General features: G+C 34.0%; 1 protein-coding gene across 6 annotated transcripts in view; it reads left to right on the forward strand.

The window, feature by feature from the left end:
- The window catches only part of LOC107993584 (glutamate receptor ionotropic, kainate 2), a 142248-nt gene that overhangs the window by 1470 nt on the left and 127315 nt on the right, over positions 1–13463 (forward strand). For all 6 annotated transcript variants that reach the window (XR_009829471.1, XM_062073641.1, XM_062073642.1 and 3 more), the window contains exon 2: positions 5199–5395. Coding sequence is in view for 5 of the 6 variants with exons in the window: in XM_062073641.1 (XP_061929625.1) it covers positions 5311–5395 (85 nt within the window). In the remaining variant the exon portion in view is untranslated. The remainder of the gene's footprint in view (positions 1–5198; positions 5396–13463) is intronic.

The raw sequence follows: 13463 nt of genomic DNA on the forward strand, positions 1-13463 counted from the left end.
TAATCAAAATAGAAACACCTTATATATTCGTGTAATTTTTTAAATTTGTTAACTGTTTCTTAAATAAATTGTTATTATTGTTGTTGTTGTTGTTATTATTGGTAGTAAATTTTACGGATTAGATGAATTAAAAAGAAAGGAACAAAATTGATTAACAAATATATCATTTTATTAATAAATTTAATTGACTACAATTGAACGTTATATAGCTAACTAATTTTAAAGAATATTCGTTATATCGCGAAATTATTTATAAACTAAATGCCATATACGTATATTTCATAAAAAAGAAAGAAACATATTTTTATCAGCTAACAATTCGTCAATTGTCAATCAAATTAAATTCGATCCACGATTTATTCCCGTTCCAAGTGGTCGTCGCGATTAAATTTTGATCTCGCGAGAAGGTAGACGAAAAACATGAGGAGAGGTATTCTTTATTAAATTTTCTCAGAGGCTCGTGATCCATAGAAACATTGCGCGGATTTATTAGACTATATTTTCATTCTGAATCGCGAAATCGAGTTAATGAGAAATATCAGTTTAATAATTTTTCATAAATTTAAAATTAAAAAAAAAAAAAAAATAGGAGAAAGAAGCGAACAAGCGATAAATATAAATTTGTCGACGTCGAGCACAGGTCGAATTTGCTGTTTCGCCACGCGATATATTTAAATTTTTCATCCGTTTATTTTATACGGTCTGCTACATAATTTCCCGAATCTCTCGATGGACACGTGACTCGATAATCCTGGTTGGTGGAAAAAAAAAAAAAAAAAAAAAAGGGACAATGTTCGCAATCGATGAAGCTATTGTAAGAGCTGACGTAACCATCCACTGTCGAGTCTTTTGCGGAATTGCCCGCATAAGCGAAAATCAGTCCTCGTCGATCGTGATGCGAAATGTTGCAAAATTTCCCTTTGACGGTGCACGCTTTCATTCATGGCTGGTTCATATTAGAATCATGCTCTGGAATAAGAATCTCTTTGTTCAATGTTCGATCGATAATTTTTTTTTTAATTTAAAATAATGGATCCTGTTTCTTTTTGACACGCATTACCATTGGTATTCACTTTCTTTTTTTTTTTTATTCTTTATTTTCAAAGAAATGAGCTTGTCTCACGAAATGAGATATAGGTTAAATAGATAAAGAAATGTCGATCCAACATTTCCCTTATCTTCTTATCCCAGGCTTTCTAAGATGATCTCGCCAAGATGCTTCGAACAATCATAAATCACAAAAGAAAGGGTAGCTGATAAAGGTGTTGAACACCAAAGGGAATATATAGGGAGAGGGGAGGGAGAGGAAGTGAGAGAAGAGATGAAAGAGAAGAAGAGATATTCAAAGGGTGGCCATTCCTCCTTTCTTTCCTAAACTTTTCTTATCTCTCGTATCAATTGTTTTTTTTTCTTTCTTCCTTCCTTCTTCTCGCTTTCGATTAGAAAGTTTCTATTATTGTTACGAATTACGATGGATGAAGTAACGGAGCGAATTGGAAAATTTTAATCAAAAAAGGGAAAAGACGTTATTTATCTCAAAGATGTGCGACATTCTTTGTCCGAATAATCCTATTACGGCTTTTTCAATTGCCTCATCTATTTTCGACTTCAATCGTGGAATTGCAAAAGCGCGCCAAAATATTTACCCCTTTCCCGCTGTGTCTCCCCCGTTCCCTCTCCTTTGTTCGTTTAATCTCTCGTTTTCTATTAAATTATTCCATCAAATATTCAATAAATCAAAATTTGGTAAATAATCCTCGCTTCGAGCAATCGCATTTCCAATTAATCGCGAGCAGTAATAATCAAAGAAAAATCTCTACGTGATTTCGAATTACTTTTTAAATAGTGCACGTTCCAAAAGCCAAGAGAGAGAGAGATTCCTCGTGTTTTTTCATGTGTTTTCTCGTCGAGAAACTAATATTTGTTTTAACGTGTAAACAATGTTATTCGCCGAAGAGGAATCGGGAGAGTAGACGTGGAAACTGGCCGCGTGAAAACTTAGTTTTAACATGAAAATACAGAGATCGAGAGCGAAGGGAGTCGCCATTGAGTCTACAATCTGAAATATGTACGTATCCTCGAATATACACGAAAGTAGTTGCATTGTTTTTTCGGGGTCGACGGAAAGAAGAGCATGCAACTCTCTCAGAATTTCTTTCTTGACCCGAGAAACAATCGTTACATTGAATTAAAGTCGAATAAAACGTCCACTTGCCTTCGAAACTATCGGTAAACGCGGCCAGACAATGATGTTGTTTTCATGATTTTATTTCTCGAGACTTGAATAACGCGTAACGAGGTACTTTCGCCTCGATCGAACCATTGCTACGATCTCGAATTTTGAAATACATAAGGATTGGCGAAATAAAAAGATAGAATAAAATAAAATCATTTTGAAATTATTTTCGATAAATCTTTTAATTATATGTTTTATTATTTTATAATCGAAGAATGTTGAGAAAAAAATTGTTGCAATTTAAATAAACGACGGAACGAGAAGGATTTTGTTGATCGATCGTCAAAAACTTGGGACTGGTACTAATTTTAAAACTAGATCGCGGGATATCCAGATAGCTCGAGATGAAATAAATTGAACGAAATCCCTAAGACAAATTCCTTGACCTAATATATAAGAGTCGCAACGACTGGACGACAAAGAAAATAGTGAGTTATCGTCCACTTCTTTTAAACGATGCATTATCCACTATCCAAAATCTTTTTAAAGTATCTTCTTTTGTAAAGACAAACTTATATTAGGTCGATTTGTCGTTTCTTAAATTTTATCAAAATATAACGACGCTTATATTCCAGTTCTTAGGATTAAATACACGGTGTTCTAACATATCCCCGTTAATTTTCTTTTCATAATATTTTTACAATCGTAAAATATATTATCATTATGGATTTTTTTATCCATAATTTTACAATTGAAAAACGCGCATCTATCCATATCTATGTAATATAGCACTGACATTTCAAAATATCGGTTTTAAACAAAAAATAGAAAAACGAATTAATTGATCGGCGAGGAGAAAAACGCGAAACGATACTCGAATCTCGAATATCTCAATCTTTTTCCTTTTTTTTTTAACTGTATCGCGTTTATACGTTTCATTTGTGGCGGGTATATGGAACATGACGCCTCGTCAAAAGTGATTTAACGAAAATGCGAGAATAATGCGTGGATAAATTTCAGTTTTAAAGGGTGATGGTTCGAAGCAAGCCGGGTTTGTTGTACACGCAAACGCGAATGTAATGTTTGCGACGATAAATTCAGACCTCGAGAGTGTTCCTGGGATCGCGTGCAAAATGTAAATTCCGTAACAAAACTCGCAGAATCGCCGCTCGGCTTCTGGGGCCAATGAGAAACATTGGGGCGGGTTTCGAAGCACGCGATACGGGTCACCGACGTGCACTCGCGCAAAGTGAAAATATTCCGGAATTTCTTGCAGCCACCAGCTTCCCTCTTCCCCTTTCATTCACGCTTCATTTAAAGAAACCTGGCACGCTTTCAGTTTCCATTCCGCGAATGCGAATTTCGCGAGGCGAAGTTTTTAATCGGCTAAGAAACATCTGTAAGGAAGGATTTAATTTTAATCTGTAAATAAGGTTTGTCTTGGAAAAATCGAAATTAATTGAAAAGAATTACTTGAATTTTTCGATCGATGGAGACACTAAAAAAATGGAATGGAATGAAAGAAATTATCCGAAAATTATTTAATTACAAAGTTTGATAAGAGAATAATAAATTTTTTTAGAAGTATCTCGAAGTATCTTTTATAATTTTTTGAAGCATCGAGACGTACAAGACATAAAGGTGAAAAATAATTTCCAAGTTTCATTCGGGGAGGGATTAATCAAATGAAAATGATTCTCGTTACTTTGACAACGATTTTCTTTGTGAATATTTATTTATCAATCTATCACAAACGCGAAATAAACGCTTGGTTAACTCGATAATTCAGTTCTGCCACTCTAGCACGTCTGCTCGTATTAATTCATGATAATTATCTGGCCGACTTGTAATAAAGCAAAAAGCTGCAATGGCATCGTCGATACTTATGCCATAAATTTTAAAGCGATTATTTATGATTTCCAGATTGCCAATTACGTTATTTGTTTCATAAACACGCGAATAACGAAGAATTTGAAGCATCGTACAAAAGCTGATAAAGATTTCACGAGTTTCGTACTACAGCGTTATAAAATCCATGGAAAATTGTAAATTACAGAAGAAGAAAAAAGGAAAAAAAAAAGAATGTTAATACGCTCGTAATCTTCTTGAATATTAAACCATTCTTAAATTATCTTAGTTTAAATATGGAAAAAAAAACGTTGTTCGTTTGAAACAAATTATGGAAAAAATCGGAGGGAAGAAGTAGTTATTATAAGAGGGAACGAGAAAATTATGAAAATCCATGGTAAGTTCTCTTTCTTTCCTTTATTTTAAAATTATATAGAATATTTTTAAAATATCCTCGATTTAAAATGCAAAATCATTTTAAATTTGATTTATTTAAAAGAGGACACTTTCGTCTGCATTCAATATCAGTCATCGGCTTTTTAAATTTTTTAACAATTTTCTATAATTAAAAAATTTTAATCATAGAATATCATTTTATACTTATATTAAAATAATAAATTATCAATGCGGACAATGCTAAGAATCATCGCATTATTCATTCTTTCCCATCGCAGGAATATATTTTAAAGACTTGAAATGGACTTTTAACTCATTCATTTTAGAAGAAATAAATTCTCCGTTATAATTTACGATTCGAATCGTAGGCGAGAGGAAAAAAAAAATTAAATTAAATATCCATACGAAAAATTCCTTAAAATTAAATCATCAAAGAGGGATCGCCAAATATTAAATACTTAAATACCTAATAAATTTTTTCGATTAAAATTTCACGCATCGATTATTAGGAAATATTAATTTAATGCGATAAAGTCTTGCGATGGAATATTTAAAAGTTTTCTCTTTGCTTTAAAACAAACAGAGAATTATCCCCGGAATGTTTGCTGAAACCAAATTCCAATGTACTCTAGTTATTATCGCGCCAAGTTTATGCATTAACGTCATCCTCGTTGCCTCTTACGCGTACATACCACTTTCCTCTCCGATCTTTGTTGCGTTGCAGCGGCGAATTATAGAAGCTGCAAGCTCATCCAACCTTTGTTAATCTTGCTTTCAGGTAAATGCGCAGGAGCGTGGTGTGTGCCGGCCCTCGGACGTGATTTGGTGCGGTGGTGTGCGTGTAAAGGGCCAACGAGTGAGGCCGCAACGGTGAGCATTCGAGATGAGCTATGAATTTAGGCTGCCTGGTAGCCATCGTCTTCGTGCATCAGCTGCTGTCCGACGCCACAGCGCTACCCTCAGTCGTCAAGATTGGTGAGTCTATTTTGTCTACGCTTTTGACGATTTTCGTTGCTTTCTTTCTTTACAGGAAGCTCAGCCTTTAAAAATAATATCGAATTCTTCTCTGAATTTATTTATTATTTTTTTTATCGAGGAATTGTTTGTATAGAAAATTATATGCGCAAAGACACGGAGAGTTTTGAGATTTCGTGGTTTTTTAGATTTATGAACATCGGGTTTATTAATTTAGTTAGCAAAAATTACCACGCAGATTCATCTTTTTCCTTTCTTTTAACAATTGTCAAAATTCTTTGTTCCTTCCTTTTTCAAATTGCTAAAATCGTGGAAAGGAAATGAAAGCTCTTAATTTTTGCGATTTCCTGTACAATGTGCTAACAATGTGCCTCTGAGAAAGCATCAACGGATAAAAGGATTGTCTGTTGATACGTGCACACAGTAACAAATATGTCAACAAAGGTGAGGTAACCAAGCACATTGTAATCCCCAAGAAGTAACTTGTGTAGAGAAACGGAGTAGAAAAGTCTTACATTTTAAAAGGGGAATTAGCGAAAGATCGTGACGGTCTCGTTTCCCTCGAGTAACGCTCCTCTTTCCCTCGATCTTGTTTTCCCCCTTCTTCTGTGGTTTCACAACAATTCACTCACACTTCGTTTCCCCTCGCGAACGCTTTTACGCTTTGCTTAAAATATTCGCAATTTTGCCCCGAGTTCGTTCATCAAAACGATCGAGCTCGACGTGGAAAAGGGTCATGGAATCTGCAAAACGTGAAATAAAACTCGCCTCGTCGTTAGTATTCCGACGATCGTAAAGTTGGGGCTGTAACTCGATAAATTGAACTTCTTAATGCAATCCTGTGAAGTTCTGGCCAGCTACTTCGTTCGGCTGGAGTAATTGTCGAGTAATAAAAGTACGTGACCACGTTGATCAGGAGTAATTTCGAATATTTCGTAGTTAGAATAATGGGAGTCGAAGGTTCGATAAAAATGTGTTTGTACTCCGTTAAAAGCTTTTTGATAGGAAATGTCAACATTCCGTTAGGTGCTATTTAGATTGGAGATATGATTCGCGAAAGTGGAAGTAGCCTTGTAAATTTATTGTTGAGATAGATTTGTGATTAAACATCTTGGATATTATTTGTTCTTTTTAATAATTTTAAGGAACAAGATAGTGATAGTAAAAAAATAAAAGAAACTTTTATTTCTTATATAAAAAAAATATTTCATTTTCAAAAACTTTTCACGTTTTAATGATATAAATGTCATCGTTTGGCGTTGATTAAAAAATTTATATTTTAAATCGTGCAATTATTAATCCCAAACAGTATATGCACTTTACAATTATATTAAAATTAACACCAATATATAAATAAACTCACTATCTTATCCTTTTTATCTCGCAATTATAAATTTCAAATTGCATGCTTTTTCTTTTTACGTATTCTTCTTCGTATTTTCTCCAATATTAAGGCAATATTTAGACCATAAACGTATACAGAAAATTATTAATTATTAATCGTTAACTATCGAACATCTGCTATGCAACTTTGTTCCATTTGGCGTTACAATTTGATTTCCACTATTGAATGTCCCAAGAGTTCTTTAGGCAGAAGCTAGACAAAGTGCAGACGCGCTTAAGTATTCTCGCAAAGAAAGGGGTTGTTCGCGTGTTAAGTCAATCAATTAGACTGGATCGATAATTTTCATTGAGCGCATCGATGGAAGTGTGGTTTGGCAAAGCTCACGAGTTTAGCGAACCTCGATAAAACTTGCTTCCTTAATTCGATAAGCTCCGAGAAATTGTCTCGAATTTTTTTTAACGTCTTGTTTCTAAAGGATCACCAAATTCGATAGAGATAGTTGATTGATTCATTGATCATGTTCAAGGAATATAATATAGTTCGCAATTTTTGTTGTAGACACTTTTACGATTCGAGTGCAAATACTCGTGATATTTAATAACAAATACGTGCAAATTTGCATAAAAATCGTTATGTTTTCCGTCAAATTTTCGATTTATTTCCAGCGATGAATAGTGTCTGTTATCTCGCCAAATTGGTCCCGCAATTTACGCGATCGAGTGAATCGTTGGAATGGAATAAGGGCTTTGAAGGGCTCGACATTTGCCGCAACAAGATCGAGGTCTTTAGGTGAACGAGAAGACGAGTTAATGGTTGCATCATAAATCATTTAATAAGGAACATTAGTCCAGGGTTATTGTGCCAGGAATGCGCACAGTCTCTTTCCGTTTTTCATCCGATTCTCATTTATTATAAAAAATTATTATTCGATATTCGAGAGGAATTCTTCACATATTACTCCCTATGTTTGAAATTTGAAATTAATTCTTCTGAGAATTTTTTTTTTTCTTTGAATATAAAAATTCGTTTCATAACGAGGAGGAAGATATTTCATCCCATTAAACTCGTAAGTGATTATTTTATGAAATTTTTAGCAAAATTAATTTTAAAAATTTCTATTTTCGTTTATTATTATATTCATTTCATATTTTAAATTCTAAAATTAGGGGATATTTCGTTATATTTTCGTATGACATATTATAATATATTTCTATAATTTATTTATTTAATTTGGAAGCTTGTACGAACGTAATGGATTTCATCTGAATATATTTTATATCTCTGAGTAAAGATTTGGCAAGGAATCAGCAGTTTCAATTAAGGGATAAAGGTCGCGATCACGAAGGAAAAGAGAAGTCGAGAGAAAAAAGAGGGAAAATGGCTAGAGAAATAATTTACTTTTAACAATTTTCCATCTTTTTCTTCTTGTAGGATAAATCCCTCAGTATTATCTCTTCAAATCGAAAAAAAGAAAAAAAAATTACTAAGTTATTTATATTAATAAAAAAATTAATTTAATATCTTCTAAATGTTCCATATAAAAGGAGAAAGCACGAGTAAAAATTACTTTTTCGTGTATCTTCCATACGATAATTCCTATACAATTGGCTTATTAGTTTTTTCACAAGAAATGATCACATTTTAGGAAACAATTTTCGTATGTCTAATTAAAGAAGAAGCAACAATATACACTTATTAATAAAAACGTGTAACATGCATGTAGCCAAATTTTTCCGGGAGAACGTTAGACAGATAACTTTTAACTATCTCAAACCGATATTATCGAGCTCGAAGTTTTATCTGTAAGGGCGTAGCTCGTGATATAGATACGCGTGAGACGTTTCTCTCTTTTCTCAGCCCCCGCCTGCAACTGTCTCTCCAACTTATGGGAAACTCACAAATGAATAGTGAACAAGCATTCGTTTTCCTTTGTTCCTTATCCTCTCGAAAGATTTCACCTCTGGAAAGGAAAAACTCGTGGAGGAATTGCTCCGAAAGAATAAAGTGTACGCGACCGGTTAAACTTCTCTCTGCTTTCTGTTTCTCAGTCTGTTGTCACGAGAAGGATGCAGTTATCCTTGCTGTAACGAAGGCTGAGTGTTCCACGAGATTTGCCTTTTTATCCTTGTCTCGGAATAAGGAAGAAAAGGAAGAATAGCAAAAGTAGTATAGTGAGCAAATGTAGTTAATTATTCTTTGTAATAAACTCATATCCTCGTGGTATTATGGACGAAATTTCGTTGCGCGTTAAACTATATATTTTTGAAGCTCGCGCGTTTCCGTTCTCATTTGTAACATAGAAATCTCATTTCATTAAACGATTTATGATGTTTGCCATTTTTCTCTCGCCTCTCTCTGGGAAGGTATTACTTTGGGGATGAAAATTCGAAAGGACACGATTTTTATTTTTAAAAGGGGTGATAAATGATAGTGACGTCACGTCAGAATTTCACTTTAAATATTCAGTATTTCGTAATAATTTTAAAAATGTAAAAGTGTATCCTTTTTTTCGCCTCTCGCCTTTTCTGCGAAATTTCACTTTATAAGAGACCGTTTCGAAAGATTGTGTTTGTCACTCGTCGAAAGAACCTCCCTGAAAATCCACCCTCGCCCCTTCAAGATCCTTTCCATTCGCGTTGCGGGTGACGAGCGAGGAAGGGTGAATAAATGGACAAAGTTTGGCAACAAAAGAGAAACGTGGTTAACTTTTACTAGCTCAGACACTTGTTCCCGAATTTCCCGTTTCCTTCGACTTTTATTATTCCATCGTGTACTTATTGTCGACGAATTTTATCACTTCTGGTGTGGATTATCGAGAAGAGATCGAACAAGACTTGAAGATCGTATTGGGACATAGAGAATATATAGTCATAGCATTTTATCTAAAAGAAGATTATATTATCCAATTGTTGTCCAATTAAATTCCCGAGATTTTACAAATTAAAATAAATACGATTGTATCTGAGAAATCAAAAAAATAACAACCAATAAATTTGAATATCTCTATTACGAGATCCAACGAATTTATCCGCAAAATTTCGCACAATTCATTATCACCAGAGCTTCCAATCCAACTTTTTACTTCTAAAATCTACGGAACCGCGCGGAATATTACTGTCAAAAATATGTAGAACGTATACCAATATATCTTCAACCCTCTACAGGAAACATTACAGGAAAAAACAATGGTACGAAACTCAAGAGTTCGATATATATTCGCAAAGTGAAACAGTCCCTGTGCTTCCTTTTTTGCACGGTTCTCCGCGATATTAGAGGATGCAAAGGAAAAAGAGAAAGAGAAAAAAATAAAAAAAAGGGAAAGAATTGCACAGAGGAAGATGCTGGCACGGTATGTAAATACCGGAACGTCAGTTTCTTAGTTTGCACGACTTCCAGCCTCGAGTCGGCCTGATGGGCTTTCGTTGTCTTCTTGTATCCCTGTAACGATAATAATTCGATGGGGTGCCAGAAAGGAAAAAAGAGAGGAAAAAAAGGTGACGAAGAGGACGAGCTAAGAGCTGAGGGTGGGACCGGAAGAGAAAGGCAACGAAGAAGGGTGGTTACGACTTGATGGCGCCTGAAGCATCAGCGAGCCGCGAATTTTACCAGGATTTCTCGTTCGTTTACCACGAGCTAATTTATGGACGATTGATGTATTACTTCTCGTTCTCGTGATAGAAAAATTATCGATTGGGTTGCGTAATTAGGGTCGATCGTTTTATTCTATCGATTAGTAATTTTCGAATTTGATTTTTTCAAAAGTATTATACGAATTAAGAATATTTTTAATATCATTAATCGATCATTAAATTAGGATTGCTAGGACGAATTCTTCTGCATTCTTTGAAGGACAAGAACGTTTCGTTCCAGTTTTTTATCAGCTCCAAAACTTTGTAAAAATCATTCGCCAATATCTCGTAACCTTATTTCTCCTCTCCCTATGTGTACATACATATATATCATCGTATAAACTTCCCAAGTAGAACGTTCGACTGAAATTCACGAGTGCTTTACGAACTTTCCAGACTCTCATAAGTGTATCCTTTCCATCTTCTCTATCACTGACAATTACCTCTCTCCTTGCTCGATATTAGTTTCGTTTACTAGAGTAATAGGCCTTTCACTCGTAGGCCAATTACTTTCTTCCACGTCGATATTCTCTCCATTTACCGGAACAATGGCCCGTATTTATTCTCGATAATTCGAAACGACTCTCGATCGATAAATCGCGATCGATTAATTTCGCTTATTAAATTCTCGAATCGAAATCGAGCCTCGAGTCGAGAAAGAAGAAGAATTAACTCCTTAAGAAAATTATCTCCATTCTTTATCTCGGTGGTTTCACGTTGAATATTATCTCTAATCTAACAATAAACAATATTTATCTTCTCCCTTTCGTTTGTAAATAACCGGCCAAATGACTGGCACGGTTATTCCATCGAAAAGAAGATCGATATCGCTGTCCCTCCTACGATGAGGAACGTTCCTCGTAGGAGGAACGAGGGAACTTTGGCAGAATGGGTTTGCAAACATTACGATATCCCGCGCAAATATTTGCTGGAGCACACCACGATCAACCTTTGTAAATTACACTCGAGAAAGTTGATCTCTTTCCCCGATCGGAATGTCTCCCTGCCAATAATTTACATTTCCGATTTATTTTTCCAACTTGTAAAATAAATGTTGCGCGATCACTGTATCCAAGATAGAAATTTGCGAATTTTTCGTCGTATGATCATTATATATTTCGTATTATATATCGCTGTAGCCAATTTCGAAGTACACTTATGGGTAATTATGAACCGATGCCAGCATCTTGTTCGTCCTTCGAGACTATTTTGGAAGTGGTTTCGTGGAATGGCTATTAATCTTGGTTGTTAATAAAAATGACACCAAAATGTCTTCCTTTCAAGCGAATAGCTTTTTGCCCAGGAAAAAGAATTGCCGCGTTGAAACGTCCTTTTCAACTTTTAAAATGGATCTTCTATTATAAGCTTGTATCATTTAATAAAATATAACACGATATTTCGTATTATGTTTTTACGAGTATTAGGAACGTCAATATCAACCGTGTACTATGGTATTGACAAGATAAGAAGACATCTTATGGACGGGATATCTTGATGTCTTCGTCGATATCCGGAAAATCGATTAAACACACGAAACAGTTCAATCGTTTCCTGAATTTTGAAGTAAATAGACATAAAATTATATGTACGATATAGCGGTAAAATAATATTCAAATTTGTGCAAAATTTGATGTGAAACAATATTTGGGACAATATTTATTTTCGATAAATATAATTTTTAATAATTATAAAAATATAATATCGCGAAATAATATTTGAAATAATTTCATTGAAAAGGTGTTTATATATATGTTTGAAAATGAAATAAAGTAGTTGTTTGAATATTTCAAAAGTTAAAATTTAAATATGTCCAGATTTAATATCGTTTTCAATGTGTGCAACGATATATGGCGTGAGTCTTCAAAAAAAATTTCAATTATCTTCGAATCCAAATATTTCAAAATTCAATAACGAATAACAAGAAGGTACACTTTTTTCATTGAATTTGTTTCGTTCTATTACAAGAAATTCGAGAGGAAAAAAAAAAGAAAGAAAAGAAGAAGAGAAGAAAAATTTCTTTTGTTACATACGTGTGCCTCTTGAAATAATTTTGTTTTGAGGTCTTTTTATATAACGATAAAATGTTTAGATGATTATTATATTTGATTCGTCCATTCAAACATTATTATTGTGCGTAGGCGTAGGTGTAGAATTAGCATCTGCTATCGTTGTTTAATTGAGTTATTTTTCATCGATTTTCATTATATGAACATGAAATTCGTATTTATCATTTAAATTTCTCATAATTGGCAATTCGATATGTTTTTAACGATAAATTCATTCCTTTGTGTGTGAAATAAAACGTTATTACCCAATATCGAATTTATACCGTTAAATTTGTGAAGTTTCGTTAAATATGTTAAAATTAAAAAACATAAATCGTTGTGTATATTATTTGTTGAAAATTATAAATTATAAACAAAGATATAATTGCAAAATAAAACAAATAATACAATTTAATATTGTATAACAAACATTAACTAAAATATATTTCAATAAATTATACACGCACAATTGATGAAATTATCGTGAAACTAATTGAATCTCAATCTCGATAGAAATTAATATTAATTTTGCTGGAAGCACATATGCATTTTTAATAAAACTAAATTTGCTTTATTAATTTTATTATAATATTTTTTATTTTAAAAAATATTATAATTTAATCACTTCGTGCTTCTTTCGTTAGATTGATTAGGAGCTAATGCGAACGCAGCTTCAATAATCAAAACAATCGCGATTGAAACGATTGTGCCGAAGAAGTTATCAGCGCTCGAGCACGTCGTTTTCACGAGGGGGAGGGTGCAAACTTGCACGCAGGTTTTCACGGTGAAAGCGTGCAAGCGGCATTGGTCGTTCGGTCGATTGCGTTCCTTCGTCGAAATAGAATAGGAAGATGGACGAGGGGGTGTAGTCTCTTGGAGGGTTGGAGGACGGCAGGAAAGAAATCTGAACGCTGCCGTGGAAGCAGAAGACGACGAGGTAAACCGAGCGGAAGGGTGGTTTTGCATGTAAGTGGGTTACCTCGTCGAGCTTGTGGAAAAATTTCGAAATTGTTCAGGTCGCCTCCGTAAAAGGGACGAGATATCCTAGG

This window comes from Apis cerana, linkage group LG4, assembly GCF_029169275.1.
Source record: "Apis cerana isolate GH-2021 linkage group LG4, AcerK_1.0, whole genome shotgun sequence".
NCBI classification, from domain to species: Eukaryota; Metazoa; Arthropoda; class Insecta; order Hymenoptera; family Apidae; genus Apis; species Apis cerana.